This window comes from Netta rufina (genome assembly GCF_964035555.1).
Source record: "Netta rufina genome assembly, chromosome: 1".
NCBI classification, from domain to species: Eukaryota; Metazoa; Chordata; class Aves; order Anseriformes; family Anatidae; genus Netta; species Netta rufina.
Window position 1 is genome coordinate 199,252,788 of NC_140123.1, and position 21,385 is coordinate 199,274,172.

The following is a 21,385-nucleotide window of genomic DNA, read 5'->3' on the forward strand; positions in this document are numbered from 1 at the left end:
ATACATCCAGCATGCCAGTAACAGAAGAAGGCTTCTTAGTACCTGAGTATCAACTTCACGCTCAGCAAGTAGAGCTGAATACCAGCTCCGTGTCAGGAAGAGTAACTCCAGCAACCATTGTTACACTAGATTAATGTTATCTTGAGATCACAGACACATTTGGGCAAGAACCCTGTAGTTGCTTCTTTTTAAACAGAAAAGGAACCCCTTTGACTTCACAGCCCCAGATAAAAATTAATAAATTGAACAAATGAAAGGGGTTGTAAGGAACCTTAAATTTAGCATGAACTGCCTTGAAATGTGAATGCAAACGATGTCAAAGGACAATGATAACCCAAACTGTCACTGTCAACACAAGATCTGTTTTATAATGAAGTGAGGGAACTCTCAATACAGCATGATGGCTGCTGAAGGGTATGCCTGTAAGCTGGTCTCCAGCACCAATTACAAGGCTTTTTTTTCCTGCTTTTTATTTTCTTTTTCTTTTCTGCTAATCTTTTAAATTTGACAGTGAGATTCAACCTTTCAGCACCCACGCTGCACTTAAAAGTTTTAGTAATAAAATTTAGGCAGTTCACTCTCTCAGTGCCAAAGCATCTGCCAACTCTTACAAAATCAGCATTTCCGAAGCAGGTGAGACTGTTTATTTGTCTGACTAAAAATTGGCTGCCTAGGGGCCTTGCAAACGGGATGAGGAGGAAAACAAAAAGAACAAGCACTTACAGATAAATCCTGACCAATTGGTGTTAACAAAGATAATGACCAGAAACAAACCTGGTGGGTTGCACTCATTGATAAGGAAAGAAGTGGCATGTGGGAGTGTTTATTCCAGCGGGGTTATCTGATCGAGGACTTCCAAATTACAAAACAAACACCAGAAACAAACCTGCTCAGTCCCAGTGATTGCTAAGTGTGAGAATGTTTATTCTAGCAGGGCTGGCTGATAAAGAGCTTCTAAATTGGGATGCTAAAGGCAAAAAAAAAAAAAAAAAAAAACAGGAAGCAATAAGCAAACACGCTGGGGCATGGATCCGACAAAGCAATCACAATCACGAAGACACTGACAAGAAACAAACCCTGCCTGTCAAACTAAGAGCTGGGCCATCCACAAGTTAGAGCCACTACTCCTAGGAAAGCCAACCAGGACACTGCAGCTGCTAAGGCTGTAAATCAGGGAGGTTTTTGGGACACAGGACAGGGGCAGTAGTGGGATCTACACAGCAAAACATGTAGGGTAAGGCAGGTTGAAGAGGGACAATATGCAAAAAAGGGTGTAAAAGGAGGTGGTCACGTGTAAAATGGCACTGGTCATTATGCTTGTCTGGCTGTGCCCTGCACCTGACCAACAGAGCCTGTTCTTAACAAATCTTTTATTATTAAATCTTAACTCTCTCTCTGTGTAATTGCACTCTTCCCTCTCATGTGTGGTGTGAGGACTAAGTACCAGCCTCTTGGGAGACCTGTGTGTGTGTGAGAGTAGAAACTGGAGCCAGACAGTGGAACCAGTGGGGATCCCACTGGGATGGGGACAGTGTCTGTTCCCAAAAACCAGCTACTGGCAAGGAACCTGAGTGAATGAGGTGAGCAGCACACAGAGGAGCTGTGCTGGTACTCAGGTCACTTGTGGAAGTGCATGTGCTTGTGAACCTGGAGCGTGGCACCTGTGCACCTGCACCAGTGACCTGGCTCTGCCAGCTGGAGAGGAAGAAAGGAGTCGGCTGGCTGTGCTTGTTTTATAGGAATCCTGCAGTAGGTGCTGTTGAAGGCATCACACTGTAGCAGGCTGTGTGATGGGCTATGTCTGCATCCTGTGTGTCTGTGTTTCTCTGGGAAATGCACTGAGCTTGCTACTGGCTTGGCCCTGCACAAGGAAAGCAGCAACCATGTCCTGCAGGCTGTGCAGAGACACCAGGCTGCTGGGCTCCAGAGGCCTGGCTTAGGAGCACCTGGAGGAGGCAGCTGTGCTCTCACTTCACTTAAATACTTCTCAGGTAAATAAAAAAAAAAAAAAAAAGATTTTGGGTGTACCTTACCTATTGCTCAGAAAGACACTTCTTGTTGTAACTGTCACAATAACCAGTTGTTTAAATCTACAGTTCAGCACTATCCTCGTGGCTTGGTTGTTCAGCGTCCTTTATTAAAGTTTTCTGCTTGTTATTCCTGCTGTTCTCAAGGGAATGTTTGTTTGCCTTTTGGCTTTACTCTGGCCCCCAGGAGCATCACAGTCCTTAGCTATATCAAGAGACCGTGGCTGACATTAGCCAGCCTCAACAAGTGCATCTTGTTCAGAATAAAGATTAATGACATCTTGTAACAGACTTTGCACACAGTCAGCCCAAATACATGACGTCCCTTTGCCATGTTTTTTTTTTTAATTTATTTTTGATATCAAATCATTTTTAACCAGCAATAATAATACTTTTAATTATAACAGGAAAAAAAAAAGAAATTCCCCTGTCTATACTTACAGGTCACTCTACATTTCCTACATTCCCCATTCTATCCATGAATGACATCTGTACTTAAGTCAGATTACACAAATCCCATTTACTTACAGATCCTAACCAACAGATTTATAGAACAATGCAAATATTGGAAAAGTAACAAAATTAATAAACATAAACTTTCACTTTATGAACTTCTTTGTCTTCGCATTCTCTTTGCTTATTGTAGTAATAGTAGGTATTGTCCCTTCTCTGAAGCTTCTTTACAAATCCAGTTTCTGGCCAACACTCCACCTACAAATAGAATAAAAGGATATATAGACATCCACTGAATAATGTCTGTGCATTATATTGCAGAAAATATAGGGTACATTTCACTGGAAAAGTTCACTGCATCTGACCGCTACTTTGCTATTAATTTGCTTGACTTTTAAAGAAGATTAAAAGCAGGATGTGAGAAACCAGTTTTCTGGTTTGGGATAACGATTTTGTTGATCAGAAAAGTCTAGAAATAAGGATCTAAGAATATTTGATAGAGTCATTTAGAAAGTGGGCCAGTCAAAGCTTTTAGAATATATCTAGGAATAAAACATTGATGCTATTCATTTATTCAGTAATCTGAGACGCTGTAAAATTCCACTTCTCTACGACTGACACACACTTAAGTGGTTCTTCAGGATTCTTCTGACCATGAAAAATGTGTACATCACACATTTCATTACTGATTTCATAAAGATAAAGTGAGCTACGTGTACTGTAAAAGCTGGTCTCAGACAGCAGGATCAATTCTGCAGGAAACCAGCATCATCTTGGTGCTGTTTGGTATTCACAGTGTGAAGCTTTGAACAAACAAGTGCTCAAGCCTTTAGTTTAACAGCTTCATGGCTTGGGTAGGCAGCTATCTGCAGCTTGAACTGTGTTTCTGATCAATTTGAACCTTAAAAATCACGTAATAAGAACCTTATTTCTCTTCCAAGCAGAGTTGACAATAGGATGTCTAAGTAGAGCATTCTCTAACTGGAGAGTTCCAGAAGTGGTACTTTCCTTACATTATTACTTAGACATACAGTTATCTGCATTCTCTGTCTGAAGCTAAGAGCCTTAATATTCATGACACCTACATTCTAATTGCATCATTAACCATAACTGCATTATGGAAACCTAATACAGAGTAAACAAGACATTTCAAAACGTGTCAGTTGAAAGAGAACCTCTACCAGATCCTGGCAAGTCTGAACGGAATGCACAATCATTTTCAATCGGAGTAAGCGATGTTCTTCAACCTTTATGAGGTTTTAATTGTTTACACCCTGCCATAAATCTTGAGCAGACTGATCCTACCGCACTAGTTGCAGGATTTCCTTTTGCACCGGAATTTACTCTACAGCCTTTACGGTGGTGTCTGAGCCCACAACAAAATAAATAACTGTGGTTTATTATGCACATCAACGTTTTGCTGTTTTGAGTTAATGGGAATGAGGAATGACTTTCTCAAGAGTATTCCACACTTATGTGCACTGGAGGTTAACATATTTTAAACTGTATTTTTCATGAGATTTATGGTGCTTTGGAAGAGCAATTACAGAGATCTAATAAAGATAACAGGTTGTTTGCTGTATTAAATTCTTTGTTGCTCTTTTGAATCTCAGGTAGCCACTGAATATCTAGCTATTTTACATTACCTCACCTGATGTGCGAAGGAGTATTACCAGTAGCTGTAGCAACTGGACAACCAAGTCCTGGATGTGCTCAGCTGACAAATGCCTCCTCCACAACTCCCTTTACCCCAGTTGGCATCAAACATTTCTGCTTGGGACAGTTTCAGAAATAGGTAGAAACCAAGTTTTGGGTGTGCACGGTTTGATTATCTATCCTACCATGCAGTTCAACTGTAAAAGTGAAGCTGGTAGCAATGATATAGGACTGAGTCCTCTGGCAATGGATGTGTTTACCCTCTTAATAGACCTGTTAGGAATGGGGAAACTTCACAGAGAATTACCTTTGATATATTCTTTTCCTCAAAGCTGAATTAGTCTTTCAGATGGCAGCTACATCTATTCAAAGAAATCTCTAACACTTCTAAATGCATAAGAGATGTGGAACAAAAACACAGGCTGGTGAGTGTTTCTATTTCACTTCTGAAAAATAAATTACTCTGCACAGTTAATAATAGTGCAAGAATTCAAGTCAGATCTGGGAGACAAAAAACCTACCAGAAGCTAGCCTGATGAGAGGAAATAAGAGGCACCTTCATTTTTACTTAATAATTTAACAGGAGACAGAAATGTAATGCAATAACCCTTGCACAGTTCTAAATCTTACCGTATCAACTTGTTTTACTTGTTTATATTCAAACTCATCTCTGTATCCAGCTTGCTGAAATCTGTATAAGTTCTCTACCTCATCTGACCAATTTTTGGCATGACGTATAGATTTTGGCTTGAGGTCAGCTTTGGCCATGACTGCAGAAGCTTCAGGCTTTATCCTGAAATTAGATTTTTGAAAATGAAATAAGAGAAGGCCAAAGTAAGTGATTTTGTTAGGGAGGAATATGGATTAGTAGAACAACAAAAATGTATACACAATACAATAATGTCTTCAACTCAAAGTCCGAGGTTAAAAAAGAAAAAAATCATTATAAACTATCAGAATTAAATTAAATGTACTCATTGATCTCATACAAACCCAAGTCACCTACACTTCTACATCTAGGAAACCGTTATCATGGTATTTTTGCCACCCTGAGTGAACAGTGGTGCATAAAATTTACTGGTGCCCATTGATGCATAAAAAACAAACAAAACCCTGTGGTTGTTTCTAATTTCACATTTTCACAGTCACTGCCCCCTCAGCCAGGCAGCTTTTCAGGTTTTTCTTTCTTCCTATTGAAGGGACACCAAACTGGCAACCACAAAATGAAAAACTGGGATGTTACTGAAGAACAGGACGCAGTCAGGATGGAAGAGAAGGGAGAAATGCACCGCCACACATATGGAGACAACGGAGTTGATTTTAAGAAAGAAGTTGGGTGAGGTAAGGAAAAGGAAAGGCACACAACCTACCAAACTTCATGTTGGTCTGTGCTTGCCCAACCCAAATCTGCACTGACTGCCACTGACATTCTCCCCACACCAAACCCATTTGTTCAAGTCTGGTGAGAAATAGTGAATAGGTCAGTCAGCTCTAAACCTGGGAGGTAAAACTCAGAGTGTAAAAATCAAACAAATAAAAATTTAAGCAATTAAAAAAAAAAATGGACTGAAAACTTAACAATGGTGGATCTGAACTATATTTCAAAAATATGAATCATTTGATTTCTACCTAATATCTGAATTTCACTGCATTTGCTTTCTTGAGTATATCTTATTCTTTTACTAAAACCAGAACTTTATATTGTCTCTGCAAGCAACCATACAGAACTCTACCATATCTACAAGATATAACCAGAAATGGGTCCTCTCCTAGGTTTGTAACGTCACCAGGTTTCAGCTTTGCAATTAGGAACGTATTTTAAAGGAAGGACAAAAAGCTTATGGATTTTGTAGAGAGGGGATGAAGAGTCTCACTGCCTTTGGGTAGAACGCTGCCTCCAAATCCTGCACAAAGTAAAATTTCCTTACTTAGCAAGTTCCTGTATCAACTGAGGGCTTGAAAAGTGGAAAGCTGATGCCTTTTCAAATGCTTTTAGTCCATTAAAAGAAGCAGGAAAGGAAAAAAAAAAAAAGTCAGGCTGCAGCATACACATCTTTGGGAATATATCAAGAATTATCGTTATCATAATGTAGAACCAGAAGTCTGCAGTTCTGCCATCTGACCGTATAAGTGCCATTAGCAAAAAAAGGGCCTTTCATCTCTTACCACATATGCTTCATTAAAGATCAATAAAAACCATGCACAAGGACTCTTTTCTGGCAACACTAAGCATCTTGCAGTTCAGCACTGCAAGCATTAAGCAATAAGAGCTCTGCAGCTCTTTACTGGCATTTTGGAATGGCAGGCTGACAATTACTACTGAAAAAAAACAAAACAAAACAAAACAAAAACAAAGTAGATTTTCCCACCCAGTTATTAGGTAACCCGTACAAATTACATGCTTAGCATATATCATTATAAATTTTTGTGTAGTCTTGGAAATATTTATCTCAAAAAAAAAATAAATTAATCCCTTGCTGCAAAGTGCCCTTTTGTAGCCATTACAGAGCTGTTCCTATCCTGTGCGTGCTCAACCATGTTTGAGAACTGCTGTCAGTGTGGGACTCGACACAGTTAACATTATTAGCGATGACATTAGAGCTACAATTTGTAATAGTTCAGTATTTCTCATTTTTTTTCTGGTAACTTACACATTGCTAGGGTTAAGTACGTCATCACAGGATGTGCTGAATTCATCTGATGTGTGTGCTTCTCCAAGACACCTAGACAAGCCTGGCACTTCCTGACTCACCATTGCTGATGGCCTGTCCACAGGTGCTCCTGCTCAAACACAGGTACAAAGGTCACAAAGTTAAAGTGCCAGCTTGCTGGCTTCAAATAATAATAATAAAAAAATCTATCCTTTCTATGATGCTATTTAAGCCCTTTGCAAATTGTGCTCTTCATCTATTGTAGTGCCCCTGAGTTGCACAGAGATCTGGTTTCATTGCGCAGGAGCACGAGATGAGCCGTACTCCAGACAGCCTACAGAACAGAACCATCATTTCCATGACGGTCGCCCCTGAGCCTCCTCTTCTCCAGGCTAAACAACCCCAGCTCCCTCAGCTGCTTATCACAGGACTTGTGCTCCAGGCCCTTCACCAGTTTCGTTGCCCTTCCTTGGACAAGCTCCAGGACCTCGATGTCCTTCTTGTAGTGAGGAGCCCAAAACTGAACACAGGGCAAGACAATAGTGAGAAAATATAGTTCAGCATAACACTAATGCTTTTCATGTAAATTGTATTGTTCAACAGTAAACTTTGCTAAAACGATGTTTGTCTACTCTTACTTTAGGGGAAATAGTGACATTTCATGTCTCTATTTTGGCTTTGGGAAAGATTTTTATGTTATCACGCCATAATTTCTAAGGAATCCTAGCTAGCCTGGGCCCGCATATGTTTGTTTACTTAATGTTTATACAAGTCAGCATTCACAGGATCTATTTTGGGTCCCAGAACAGCCAGTCAGATATTTCCAATGGCTTCAACAGACTTTTCATGAGACCTTTTTGTATTTGCCAAGGTATTGAGGCAGATGTCTAGGCCCCTGGCCTGACGTTACACTGACTAAACAGAACCACAGAAGGGCTGAGGTTGGAAGCGATCTCTGCAGGTCCTCTGATCCAGCCCCTGTTCAAGCAGGAACACCTTGAGCAGGTTGTCCAGAACCATATCCAGATGGCTACTGAGTATCTCCAAGCAGGGAGATGCCACAACCTCTCTGGGCAACCAGTTCCATTGCTCAGTCACCTGTACACTAAAGTTTAATCTTATGTTCAAAGAAAGCCTTCTTTATTTCAGTATCCAGTGCCTCTTGTCCGGAGGCACCTTTTTTTTGGTAAAAAGCTAGTATTTTTGTAAAAAGCTAATATTTGAAGGATTCATGAACACGTATATTTGTAGCAAAGTTGGGCTGGGGGGGTCACAACTGAACCTCAATCCTGATCAGCTGGAAAGGGAGAATAGGACCAACGGTCTGTGTACTTCATGTTTATTTGAGTGCTGTTTGTATTTACGTGGGCGCCAGTAAATGCCCTGTTTTCAGTCTGTGTGTCCAGCTGAATGTATAGCTTGTGAGTGTGTGTGCACGTGCACCTATCAGGAATATTATCATCATCCTGGCTACTTGCTGGAAAAGGAAACACTTGCCTCTGTGGGGCTGGAACAGGAGAACTCCCTGGTGTTTGAAGTCCTGGGGATTTGGTTCCCCTTAGCAGTATTAAGCACCACTAAAAGCTGAGAAGCAAAGAGCAGCTCACTACTTACTTTCAAGTTCTTGAGACAGTGTAGTATTTGTGTCTCCCTAAAACAGCTGCTCCACAATGCTTCTTTTTATCTTCTTTCTCCAATTCTGTTTCCTTAAAGTTCACAAAGGGAAATGAAACATCTTCTAAAAGGTAAGACTGCACTTAAAAAACTGTCACCACGACCACCGAACTGCTCCACCAAAAAACATGGGGTGTGCAGAGGTAGCGATGAAGGGCAGACGCTGGGATTTCCCCTGTCCCATAAGCCGGAGCTGCAGAAGGCAGTTACCCCAGCGCAGACACCATGACCATAAGACTCTACCCCACGATCTTGACTGGACCCCAGCCTCTCACCATGCCCACAGATGATCTGCAGACCCCAAAACCCACCCCACGGCCCCATCTGCGACCCCAACCCCCCCCCCACAACCCCATCCTCACCCCTAACCCCCTCCTCACCGCCCTGCCGGTGTCTCCAACCCCCATCCCGCCACCCCAAACCCCGACTCAGCACGGTGCCTCCCCCCAGGACACCTTTAACCCCTCCCCAGCCCCCGTCCCCCCGTTCCGGCCCTCAGAGACCTCTCGGCCCGCCCCGGGGCCTTCCCCGCCCCACACCGGTCCCTCCGCGCCCCGTTGCTAGGCAACCTCTCCCGCCGCCGCCATTTTGAGGAACCCGTCAGCCGGCTTCAATCTGATTGGCCGGCAGGCAGGCGGGACCGCCTTTCTATTGGCCGAGCACGCGGAGGGAGGCGGAACCATCTTTCCTATTGGCCGAGAGCTGGGGAGGAGGCGGGACTAACGACCAGAAGGCGGAAGAAGAAGCGGCCGCCATGAGCCGGTTCGGGGGCCGGCTGCGCGAGTACCCGGCGCTGTCCATCGACCGCTTCGACCGCGACAACCTGCGGGCGCGCGCCTATTTCCTGTCACACTGCCACAAGGGTGAGCGCCGCGCCCCCGCCGCGACCGTCGCCATGGCGACGGGACACCCCCCCCCCCCCTTCCCCTCCCGCCCGTTTCCATGGCGACCCCTTTTCCCGCCTCCCGCCCGTCGCCATGGCAACTCCCGCCTCCCGCCCGTCTCCATGGCGACTCCCGCCCGTCCCTGTGGCGGCCCCCTGTGACCGCCATCTTTCCCCGCAGATCACATGAAGGGGCTGAGGGCGTCCGCCCTGAAGAGGAGGCTGGAGAGCAGGTACGGCGCGGGGGGAACGGCCCCCTCAGGGCTTGGGAGGCGGCGGTTGGAAAGAAAGGCAGCGAGAATTATTATTATTATTGTTATTATTTTTGACAGGATGGCTCATGGCCTGTCAGAATTTTATGTTTTATTTGAGGAAAAAGTAAAGTTTGAGGCACGAAGAGGTGCCTGGCTCTTTGCTGGAGGAGATCTCCTGAGTTCTGGGACCTTCTCCTCTCAAATCCTTAATTTCTCACATGTTTCAGCCAAAACATCGACGGTTTAACCAAAATGTGTGGAACATCAGTGATTTAAGCACTAACGTCAACGCTTTGCTCACTAAATGCCGTTGTCCTCAGGGTTACGCCACACAAAAGTAGGCAGCTTAATGCCTGCAGCCCGTTTGCCACTGGGGGAACGCTCCAAAGGGGCACAGCTCTGGATCCCAATTCTTCCTTCAACTTGAAGCACTGTCATGAAAACATTCACCTTGCACAACTTCAGATTTTCCCATATTTCTTTCACCAACTCCCAAAAGCTAAACTATGAAGGGTTTTGATTTGTTTTCCAACCAAACATCGCCTGTGACTGGAGGTCACTTGACTCCCACTGAGGTCTGCACCCCAGAAACTTGATATCACAAACTACAGAGAGCTCCATCACTTGTGATGGTCCATCACAGCATGGTCCTCTTGAGCTCTGACTGCTCTTTTTGGACCAGGAGCTGAGCAGTGCTTTAATAAATGTCCTTGTATAGAGGAGGACATTTTTTTTTTTTGTTTTTTTTTGCCTGTTCAGTGGGATTATCTATCTCCTGAAGCCATGAATTCCATGGATGAGTTAGTTGGCAGGGACCAGCAGTGGGCTTGAAAGCGGTCTAACATCTGAACCTGCAGATAATTGAGTTTCAGTTCCTTGCCATGTTCCCAGACACTGTTACGTTTGTTAGAGTAGGTGTTGCATCTCCTCACGTGCACACAGGTAATCTCTCTTTGCTCATCAGCTCTATCTGTGCACTGTGCAAAAGCAGGAGCTTTGTAGGAAGCACACTGTTGTGCTGCCTGCTAGCTGCCCCAAGTCTCAGGGAGACCATACGTGTCTGGATCAGACCTTGGTAGGTTGGGAAACAAGCAAAGGTGTACCAAAAATGCACATCTGGGTAAGATTTTGTGTCTGCTGTGCTGAAGAAAAGCCCTGCAAGGTGGAGCAACTCATCTTGGTCCCACGTTAGGCAGGGGCAGAACAGCTCCTGCAGGCTTGCTGTTCTCTAGGTTTTTTGGGGGAAAGAGGGAGCTGTGTGCATGTTTTGGTGTACTTGGTGTGAGGTACCAATTCATCGTTGCTCCTTGTCTCTACTTCAAATAAGCACGCTTCTTTCTTGTCTCCTTTCAGCCTGAAAGTTAAATTATATTGCTCTCCAGTAACTAAGGAACTGCTGCTGACTAACTGGAAATACAAGTTCTGGGAGAATCACATTGTGAGTATTTTTTTTATTCTTTATTTTTAGATTAATGGTTTTCAAGCAATGGCTCCAGGAAAGAGGAAGCTTCCCTTCCTCAAGGTTTCTTAATGTTGGTTTTGATACACTATTTCAGCTCTTAAGTTCCTACACCAGTAGGAACTTCCCTCGCTGCCTGCTATGTCGGATTGTTTTATTGTTGTTTACTGCTCAATTTTATTTTTCTCTCCACAAAATTGATCCTTTTCTCTCACCTTACTCATGTCTCTTTACTCCTGTCTGTATTCTACATCTCTGTTGCTTCATTAAAGTCTTGTATTATTTGGAGTGTAATCTTTCAGTTACGTTATCTTCCTTCTACTTTTCGGAAGATGAAATTATCTCTAGCAGGAAAATGTTGTAGTGATGTAAAATCGCTAAGGAAACAAATTACCTGATTTCAGTTGTTTGGAGCCAACTTTCCAATTATCAGTGGTCGTGTGTAGATGTGGCTTATCTATAGTTAGATGGATGTAGTTAGTTATTTCCTTCCCTTTGCAGATGCAGGCTTTGAAACTGAGCACGATTCCTTTCACGTCCTACTGTGTGTACGTACATCGTCACATAGTGTAAGGATTTGATGTCCCCCAAGCAAGGACAGGAGAGTCTTCTAGTCAAATGACAGCTCAGGAACTTCAGGCAAGCTGAAACTTCTTTCCTTGGGGCAGTTATGGCTCAGAGTTGCCTTATAGTTTTTATCATTGTGGGTGTTAAGCTCCATATTCAAAGAAACTCCTACAAGTTTCTTACCTAGGAGCTGAGTCCGGGTAGGAAGAAAAAGAGAAAAAGGGGATTCCTGTACGTTTAATTGTGAGGCTGAGGAGAACGTGATTACCTTTATAGAAAGTCTCGAGTGACTGAAAGATTTAATTATTCTGGAGGAGCGAACGTGATTCTGGGCTCTGCACGAAGGACTCTGAACATCCCGCAGCCATTTGATTTGATGTTCAGACTGAAGAAGCAATCACATCAGCTTCCAGACAAATGTTTTTACGATTTACAGTCTGACCTGTGTTTGTTCATGTAACATGAGAGGCTTTCTGAATCTGCTGCTGGCTTTAAAATCTAAACTACTGAAGATCTGCTGGAGACACTGTCGTGTATACTGTCAGTGAAGAATTTGTCAGGCGGTTTAGATCTAAACCTTGGCGGTTGTTTCACTGAATTAGGAAATTAGGGCATAACTGAGAAATGTTGAGTATGCAGGCTTAAGAGCAACCTCGTGAGTTTATTCAGCTTCAGAAAGAAATTGCAGATGATAAAATTATTTAAAAAGACAACTCTTGCTGATGGCTTGAATTCTTAGTGTAAATTGCTTTTGATGTGTATGTGCAAGTTTTGGAGAAAGCCAGGTAGTTGTCTGTTCAATAAGCATTGCGGTTTGTCATGGAGAAGCCAAATTTTATGAGCTCAGTGTGAGTACCAGCTCAATGAATCTCTCGGAACCGCTCAGAAATCTGGAATGGGGACGTGGTGTCTTGTGAATCCACTGGTGTGCTCTGGAACTGGGATGTCTTGAACGTTATACAAAACCAAGGCAGATGATCCAGCCAGAGAAAACTGTGCTTTTGCTCTGAAATAGGCCAACAGGTTTTCCTTTTTGTAAGCATACAGGCACTGATCATGATATCTCCAGTTCATTTTTTTGACATAATTTTTTTTTCCACTGGGAATGGAAATCCATGATTTACTAGAAAGAAGTGAGCTCAATTTTACAGGCTTAGAATTAGCCGCAGTACATGCTGAAAATGTCTGTGTAGTGAATTCTTAGCCCTAAACATGAACCCAGATGTTCAGTAAGTCATGTAACGCGTTTGTTCATTTTGCTACAGGTTGCACTGGAAGTTGAAACTCCAACTCAGATTTCTTTAGTAGATGAAACTTCTGGTGAGGTAAGTTATGAAAACAATTCCTTTCTTTTGTAGAGCATCCCAAGTTTTTTTCTGAGATGTTTTTTCACCAGGAAGCAAGGAAGCAGTGCTGTCTCCTGGCTGACAGGCTCTCATGAGCACCTTACAACCTGCTGTCACCTCTTCTGGCATGACAGAATGGTTGTTGCTCCTCAGGGCTTGTTGCAATGTGAAGAAACATTCTCTCTTCATTCCAAAGCAGTGCCAAGTGCTGCATTGCCTGTGAAGAGCAATGTGTGGCTTTCACCGTGTCAGTGAAGGTACCAGCAATACTCACTGCAGTGTGAAAATAACGCCAACCCCTCTCTTCCAGAAAGAAGATATAGAGGTGACGCTTCTACCAGCTGGTCACTGTCCTGGATCGGTCATGTACGTCCTTCCAGTACTCTAAAATTCTCTGCTGGCAAATTTGTCCTGTGGAGTCTCAATAAATGCTGTGGTTGTGTCTATTTATTTATTTTTCTTCCTTTCCTAACTAGCACTGTAGCCGCAGGGTCCACCAGCTTCAGTCAGTGTTAGAACCCAGATTGCACAGGGCTTTTCTGTCCACGCAGAAGTCAGTTGTTACCATGCTAGGGCAGAGCACTTCTTCCTGTGCCTTGAAAAACAACTTTCTTGACTGCAACTGCACTTAAAAATGGTGCACAAAACTGTGGTTTAAAATAAAGCCCGTACTTACTAGATGTCAAAAACAAGTTGCCCAACTTCCTGGTACAGATGCCTAATAAACTCCTTTGGGTGCAGAAGACAGCTGGGCTTCCCCTGCAGAATCTGTGAGGCTTTTGTCCTTTGTGGGCTCTGACACTGGGCATGTCCCAGATGTGCTGAGTCTGAATCACTGGCTTTATTTGAAGTCAGTCTAGGACAAAATTGAGCCCAGTGTTTCTATTATGTCGTATTTTAGTCACACAGATTTCTCTAAGCAAAAGAAACTAATTGACAGCTGGCAGTTAATGCTTTATGTTGTTGAGTTTGACTGGAGTGTTTCTGTTTGCAGGTTTTTGTTTCAAGGTGAAAATGGCACTGTGCTGTACACGGGGGATTTCAGGCTTGCAAAAGGAGAAGCAGCCAGAATGGAGCTTTTGCATTCAGGGACCAGGTATGAGGAAAAGAATCCACATTTTAATTCAACTTTTGGAAAGTCTTTGGCTATCCATGGGGTTTAGAAAGAACAAAAGATCATACAGTCACGGACAATTCGTGAATGTCATTTTTTTTCCCCTCATTTTTTAAATGGTGTATTAAGACAAGCTTGTACCTTTTGAAGAGAGGAAGTGATACATCTTAATACTGTGATGCATTGCTCACAATGTCACATTTCTCTCTTTTAGCGTAAAGGACATTCAGAGCGTGTATTTGGACACCACTTTTTGTGATCCCAAATTTTATCATATACCAAGCAGGGTAAGTAAACAAGCCGTGAGAGGAGAGGTCCAAAAGCAATTAATCATTTAAACATCCCTTTAGGTAAATCCTGAAAATACAAAATGGCATTTTAGGCATTCGCCTATCAAATCACGGTGCTTTGGGAGTATCTTCAAAGACAAATCACAATATTTTCTGAACTTTTCAGGAGGAGTGTCTAAATGGGATCTTAGAGTTAGTGCGAAGCTGGACCTCGCTGAGTTGCTATCATGTGGTGTGGCTGAATTGCAAAGCTGCTTATGGTTATGAGTATTTATTCATTAACCTCAGTGAGGAACTTGGAATCAAGGTAATGCTTCCATACCAGTAATTCTTTAACACCTATCAGCGTTTTTTGAGAGCAGAACCACACCTGTATAGTTCCTCTAGCTGCAGTTCACTAAATACATCAAGCTAATCAAGAGTAAACTGCCTTTTTTTTAGGTGCACGTGAACAAGCTGGATATGTTCAGAAACATGCCAGAAATCCTCTGCCATGTTACAACAGATCGGCACACTCAGATTCATGCCTGTCGACATCCTCGGGTGCGTATCATTTTAGACAGCCTCTGCTAACCTCTTGGAATAACTGGTTGCAGTTGTTCTGGTGCTGTTGTTCTACAGCAGGCTGTGGCCAACTGGTTGTTTAATGCAGAGGAGAATGAAAATTTCAGCTGGTGGGTTAAGGTGTGTTTTTAGAAAAGATATTATCTGATACTACATATGGCTTAATTGTATTTGAAACTTAGAAATTGTTAAATGAGGTAAGATAAACAGCAGGTTAAATCAGTCAGGTGTTATCCCTTCAAATATATCAAAACCAGCTCTTGTGATTTGCTTTGTCAGCTCTGGAAGCAAGAGGTGACAGCAAAGATATAGTGTTCAAAAGAGTTGGAAGTGCAATAAAAATACAGTCTGGCTAGATACTGCGTTGCTTAATTTCTGGGGGGGAAAAGCCAGGATTACACTTAATTTGATGTTGCATTTGGCAGGATGATGACTACTTTCGAGGGAACAGACTGCCCTGTGGAATGACGTGCCAAAACGGAACTCCCTTGCGCATAATTAGCATCAAACCCTCCACTATGTGGTTTGGAGAAAGGATCAAGAAAACCAATGTAATTGTGAGGTGAGCGTTTGGGCTGTGCTGAAACTTGTTTCAGGTGTGTGTCTTGCCCGAGGTTTGTATAACTGAATCTTAAAATGGGCTGTTCAAGAGCAAGTTATGCTTGCCTGATGACTGAGCTTGAAAACGAGCTAATTTATATACCTCCTGTCTTTTTTTTCTTTGTAGGACTGGGGAGAGTACATACAGAGCTTGTTTCTCTTTTCACTCTTCATTCAGTGAGGTTTGTATACGTGTTGTACTAAGTAGACACTGATTAACCTGGAGTGGATGCTGTGACGATTAACAAAAAACAAACAAAGAAACAAAACCCACAAAACACTACCTAATGAGATACGAAGTTCTGGATGTTGGAGGCAGAGATATCCCAAACTAGCAATGTTTTAATCTAACTGCAGAAGAACATGTTAAGGTAGGGCAGGATTACAAACCCAGTTTTGTTTTCTCTGCTTGAAGCACCAGTCACCTCTACAACTGTTTTGATTATTCTGTAACTTAAAAATGTGAACTTAAATGCTTACAGCTTGGCATTTTGGTTTTTCAGTGCATTGGTTGTCTGCTGTGACTCAGTTTTGGGCAGCTTTCCCCTGTCCACACATTCAAGCAGAATTTTCTCCCATCACAGCTGCCACTGTTACTCCTCTTTCTTTGCTGAAGGCTAAAATGAAATCGGGCCTGGCAGCATCCTCTCTAGAATCACACGCCTTCATTTAACATGACGATCCAGTCCTTCAAGTACTTTTCTCATAAGAAGCTGAACTGAAGCTGGATTAGTGCCACCAATCAACCTGTCACAAAGCCTTGCGTGTACAAAGTGGAGATTATTTCGAGCTCTAGGAAGGTGGTCCCATTTTTAAGAACCCAAGTGAATTGTTGGAATTTCCCCTGCCTTGTAGAAGAGGGTCATCTTCCTAGAGTTCGGAATAACCTCTGGGTAGAGGTGCTAAGTAGTACATAAAGCACAGCAGCTCTGCTGGCAGAATGTGTGGGGCAGTATGTTGTAACGGACTTGGACGTGCAAAAATAGTTGGGTTGTACTGGTCTGTGTAGATAGGAGCATAATCTGCAGTCACGTAGTTGTGTTCAGTGCTCAGCACTGGTAGAACCTCAGCTGGAGTGAAGTGCTGACATGTTTAGATGCAATTTTCAAGAAACTCTCAGACCCAGGGTTTTGTTACATTTAGTGTTTGGCTTATGACCCAAACTGTTGTTGGTGTAACTCATGAAACTGCTTCTCTTCTTCGAATTAGATTAAGGATTTCTTGCGACACATCTGTCCAGTGAACGTGTACCCCAACGTGCTGCCGGTGGGTGGGACAGAAGACAAAGTTATGGAACTGTAAGTGGCAGCTGGTGAAGGGAGGTCACCTAGTCCCTGTTCTGAGGACAACTCTCCTGAATCCCAGCCTCTCAAGCGGGCCAATGTCTTCTACTTCACTCTTCTGATAATTCAGTTCCCTCCCTGCCACATTCAGTCCTGCAGATTTCTTTCTGACCACTAAAACAGAGTCTGAGAGTTTGCATTCCACACACTAGGCACAGCTACGCAGAGAGGCTTTTCTGATCGTTGTATTTGGGTGGCACCTGTGTTCACCTCACTTCATTCTTCACCTGTTTCTACTTGTCAGTGCTATTTCTGGGAAGTTTCTTATAAAGAGAATTAATTCCTTTGGGCACTTGAACTCCTACTCTCTTTGCAGGCACAACTGTACTCCTGTGCTGCTAAAGATGCTGGCAGCTTAGCAAGTGCTTTTATGGAGTAGGAGAGTTGTGGTGGCACTCGGGCTGAACAAAACGAGGACTTGTTTCTTTGCTCCTTTTTGTTTTCTTCCTTAATAGGAAAGGAGACACTTTACAGTAACTGAATAAACCTGCAGTCAGATTTTGAACCCTGTCATCTTTCCTTCTCTAAGCAAGGGGCTAAAAGATAGTTTCCAAATGGTGTACGTTTTAAGGTAAATACCTGGAAATGACACATTTTCTCCCTTTAAGCTGCCTAAGCTCACCAACGTATTAACATTTTCCCTAGCTGTTGCTGCATTTGCTTTAACGCTTTTGCCGCAGTGCCTGTGAAAGGCATGAAGCAGTGTCAAAATATTTACTTTTGTGCCTGAAAATAGCTGCCAAGTTCTAAATACTGATTTTTTCTTAATTCACCTCAGATTACAGCCGCTATGCAGATCGTACAGGAGAAACATGGAACCTAGGTACAAGCCCTTAGGAACGCTGAAGAGAGTCCACAAAAGAGACTCATCTGATACAGGTAAAAAAATTCTGCTGGTGGTTCTGTCCTTAAAGGAAAGCCTAAGACAAAACAGAGGTGCCAAAAGCCACGGCATTCACTAGTCTGTATAGAAAGCAAGAGAAACACAGAAAGGAGAAATGTAAATGAAGTGAACTTAGTATTCAGGAGGGTGATAGTAAAGCGTGCTTGCTTGTGATCTCAAAATGTACTTAAAAGCCTTGTACATTCTAGAAGGATTCCATTCCACAGCCCTACACCATCCCTAATAAAGCTGTTTTCTGACTCTGCCTGTATCACATCCCGTGCTGTGGACGAACAGTGAGGTATTTCAGAGGAATTGCTCCTCTTCATTATCTTAAGCACCAGGCTTCTCCGCACCTGGTATCTTTTTTAACTAATGATGGTTGCTTCAGCAGTGGGTGCTCTGTAGAGGTTCTGGAAAGCCACTGAACTAGAGGACGGCTTCAGGCCTGCTGCAGGGGGCTGAATACATGAATGTAGATCAGCGTCCATCAGGGCTCCGTTGGATCTGCAACATGCACGTGGAAGCCAGGGGCAGGGACACCAGCTGTCAGCTTCTGCTTGATGTTTGAGTCAACCTTTATTCAAAGCATGGAAGAAACGCTGGCTTCTTCAGTACCTCCAGTTGTTTGACACCTCTAGAGCCCCCTTACTGCTGAGACTAAACGTCTCCTCATCCTAACAAACCCCCTGACAGTGCTGTCTGTAAGTGCTAACAAGCAGAACGAATTTTGTTAATATGCAACCCGCTTTCTTTAGCTGCTATTGGATTTAGTTTTTGCTTTTTTTAAGTGTCTGACCTGGCAAATAATTACTGCCTCTGAGGGTCAGTGTATAGGAGCCTCTTTACCAGTGTAGTGACAGTTCCAGTAGAATGCTAGAAATTAAGGCCTCCAATGAACAAGGAAGGCCCTGACGGAACCCAGTAACGTGGTGTTTGAGTAATGCCAAACCAAACTGGTAAAATTAACTGCTGTAGTTTGTAAGGCACTCTGCGAGCCAGGGCAAACACGTCACTGATGTCCTGCAAAGCCTCCAACTGGCTTAAAGAACTTTTTCTCTATATTAAATGATTATTTTTTTTCGTTGAAACTTTGCTCTCAAAAAAAAAAAAAAAAACAAAAGAAATTGAAACCTCTGCTAAAATTTTGCTAATTCTTCTCTTGACAGATGAAGATGATCTCTTTGATACAGAACTCACTTCTGCAAGGCCTAAGATTTCCAAGCAGCAGAGAGAAGAGAGCGGGCCATCTGAAACAACACAGCCTGAAAATGCTGAAGGAAACGTGAAGGAGAGCACAGACAGCTACAAAGCACCCCTAACTTATACATCCCTCCAGGTGGACTTCATGGACTGTGAGGAGTCAAACGATGATGATGATGATGATGATGACGAAGAAGACAAAGAAGATACTGAAAAAAATACAGCTCAAGTTCTTCCCCAGGTGTCAGATGCCACTTCAACAGCAAATTGCAATGGCGTACCTGGCGACCAGCAGGAGCCTAAAACTGACGTCCCGCGCTGGGATACGTTTTTTAAGTGTGACAGGCTGGATGAGAGCTCTGAAAACGAGGACAACTTCCCGTCCTCAGCAGGTGCTGGTGGGTCCCAGTCCCTTTTCAGCGATTCGGATGGGGTGAGCGACTCCACGCACATCTCCTCCCAGAACTCCTCTCAGTCAACGCACATCTCGGAGCAGGGCAGCCAGGGCTGGGGCAGCCAGGGCTGGGACAGCCAGATGGACACGGTGCTCATCACCTCCCAGGAGAGGAACGCCGCTGACTTCAGCTGCTTCAGCAGAGCCGGGAGCAGGATGGTTCCTGTGCCACATGAGGCTGCCAAGGAGAGTCAAGCTGACAACAGCAGCTGGAAGGCACCGGGGCAGAACAGGTCTGGTGCCTCCGATGTCACCTGTGACTTGAAAAGCAAAGACTCAGAGAAAGAAGCAGAAGCTGGCGCTGCTCACGTTCAGGAGGTGCTGGTGGAAACACCTGACACTTGTAGAGCTCCCGATCTGGAACTGAAGCGGGACTCCCAGAGCTCCTCAGACTTTGAAATTCCCTTGACCCCCGATGCCGAGTTACCTCAACCAGACAAGCTGTACTGCCTGTACAAGAAGCTTGCAGCAGGGGAAAGCATAGTGAGAAAACCCTCCTGAAGCCAGGTAGAACAGATTAAATCATGAGAATAGGGGCATTTTTATTTAAGCCCCAAATTATTCTTCTTTAGTGCCAATTACTACTTGCACTTATGCTAATTTATGCAATTTTTCAGTATTACTATCATAAATATCATTCTGCAGCCCCTGTAACTTTTGTTGTTCCTTCCATGAAGTATTTTAAAAAAGTACTTCCAGAGGGGACTATAAAAGCCTTCTACCTCCTGAAGCTGATTTTGCAGGGCTGCAAGTAGGTAGATAGAACAGAGAAACATAAGGATGGGACACTAAATGAAATTTAGTGTTTACTTTTACCATGAGCTCTAAGAGTTTGCCTTTTATGCAAGCAATCTCAGGTTTTAATACAATGCTACATTTTTAACTGGAGGGAGGTTGGGAGGGGGGGGAAGAATGTGGCATTTTCCAGGAATGGCCATGCAGATACTGTGAAGAGCTGCACTGCGGCTTTAGGAAATCCCGACTTTGCACTGCAGTCATTTTCAAGGACTGCAGAACTGAGTAGAGAATGACTGAGCAAAGTTTTGGCTTTTTTTTTTTTTCTTGTAATTTCTTTATATCAAACCGCTCTGCCTTTAAAGCGAGCAGGGACTACACACCACTGCCTATGGTTTAAATCTAACTCACTACAACCCCTTTGTCATCATTCCCTCTCAGTTGTTTTCCAGAACTACCTAAAAATAAAATGCCAGGCGCTTGGTTCCAAAGCCACTACAAGTAGCTTGCTTTGGAAGCTACATCACAGCAGCAGAAGCCAACCTGTTACCTCTGTTACTCAAGGCTCTTAAATTCCACGTTTTCCACAACATCCCATTCATGTTACTGAACTCAGTCATGTTCAGATTTCTTTTTTTAAAGTAAGACAAGTCCTCCATGCACGTTTGCCATCATAACTAACTTCTTGCCAAAATTCTTAGCTTCTACAACAGAAATGTGGCTTCAGGTTGTTAAATTTCGATGTCTAGGAAGAAATGCTTAAACACCAGAAGTTACCTGAGTGTTCTAGGAGCTCTTAAAGCCTGAAGAATCAAAAAGACTTCCATTGTGACAGCTTTCCCTTTTGTGTACATCAAATTTTCTGCTATTTTTATTGAACCACGAACATTAAACCAGCCAGCATTCTGCTACTGGGCGCAGGGATAGGAAAAAATTATGAAGATTTGCTATCATTGATGTATGACTTAAAGGTTATTTGAATCCCTGTGTTTTTCCTCTGTCCCCTTACCTACTCTGTTCCTGGGATTTAGTAACAGATTCCAAGCACAGATTTTTATTTTGCTTTTCAGCAAGGTTAAAAGGAACCAAAGTGCTGTTGTACCTATCTACCTCTGTGAATAAAGTCATACAGAGCAGAATCTTGTCTGTTGGCTCGTTCCCTTAACAGCAGAACACATTTCCAGTGTGCTTAAGCATACAGGAACCCCATCTGCTTTAGGCCAGTCAAT

The 21,385-nt window shown here is 43.2% G+C and overlaps 2 protein-coding genes across 2 annotated transcripts; one reads left to right on the forward strand and one right to left on the reverse strand.

The window, feature by feature from the left end:
• Window positions 1-2,534: 2,534 nt before the first annotated feature.
• On the reverse strand, window positions 2,535-8,476 carry MEIG1 (meiosis/spermiogenesis associated 1). The gene is made up of 4 exons (XM_084299499.1): window positions 8,402-8,476; window positions 6,788-6,917; window positions 4,767-4,929; window positions 2,535-2,738 (listed from the first exon to the last, which is right to left on the reverse strand). Exons 2-4 carry the CDS (start codon window positions 6,889-6,891, stop codon window positions 2,610-2,612), a joined length of 396 nt encoding a protein of 131 aa, XP_084155625.1. The 5' UTR covers window positions 6,892-6,917; window positions 8,402-8,476; the 3' UTR covers window positions 2,535-2,609.
• A 739-nt stretch (window positions 8,477-9,215) lies between these two features.
• Window positions 9,216-20,321, forward strand: DCLRE1C (DNA cross-link repair 1C; the record flags this gene model as incomplete). The annotated part of the gene is made up of 14 exons (XM_084299489.1): window positions 9,216-9,324; window positions 9,526-9,577; window positions 10,952-11,036; window positions 12,890-12,949; window positions 13,281-13,336; window positions 13,965-14,066; window positions 14,299-14,371; window positions 14,541-14,681; window positions 14,816-14,917; window positions 15,364-15,500; window positions 15,666-15,720; window positions 16,748-16,836; window positions 17,660-17,760; window positions 18,934-20,321. 14 exons carry the CDS (start codon window positions 9,216-9,218, stop codon window positions 19,920-19,922), a joined length of 2,151 nt encoding a protein of 716 aa, XP_084155615.1. The 3' UTR covers window positions 19,923-20,321.
• Between the last annotated feature and the right edge of the window lie 1,064 nt (window positions 20,322-21,385).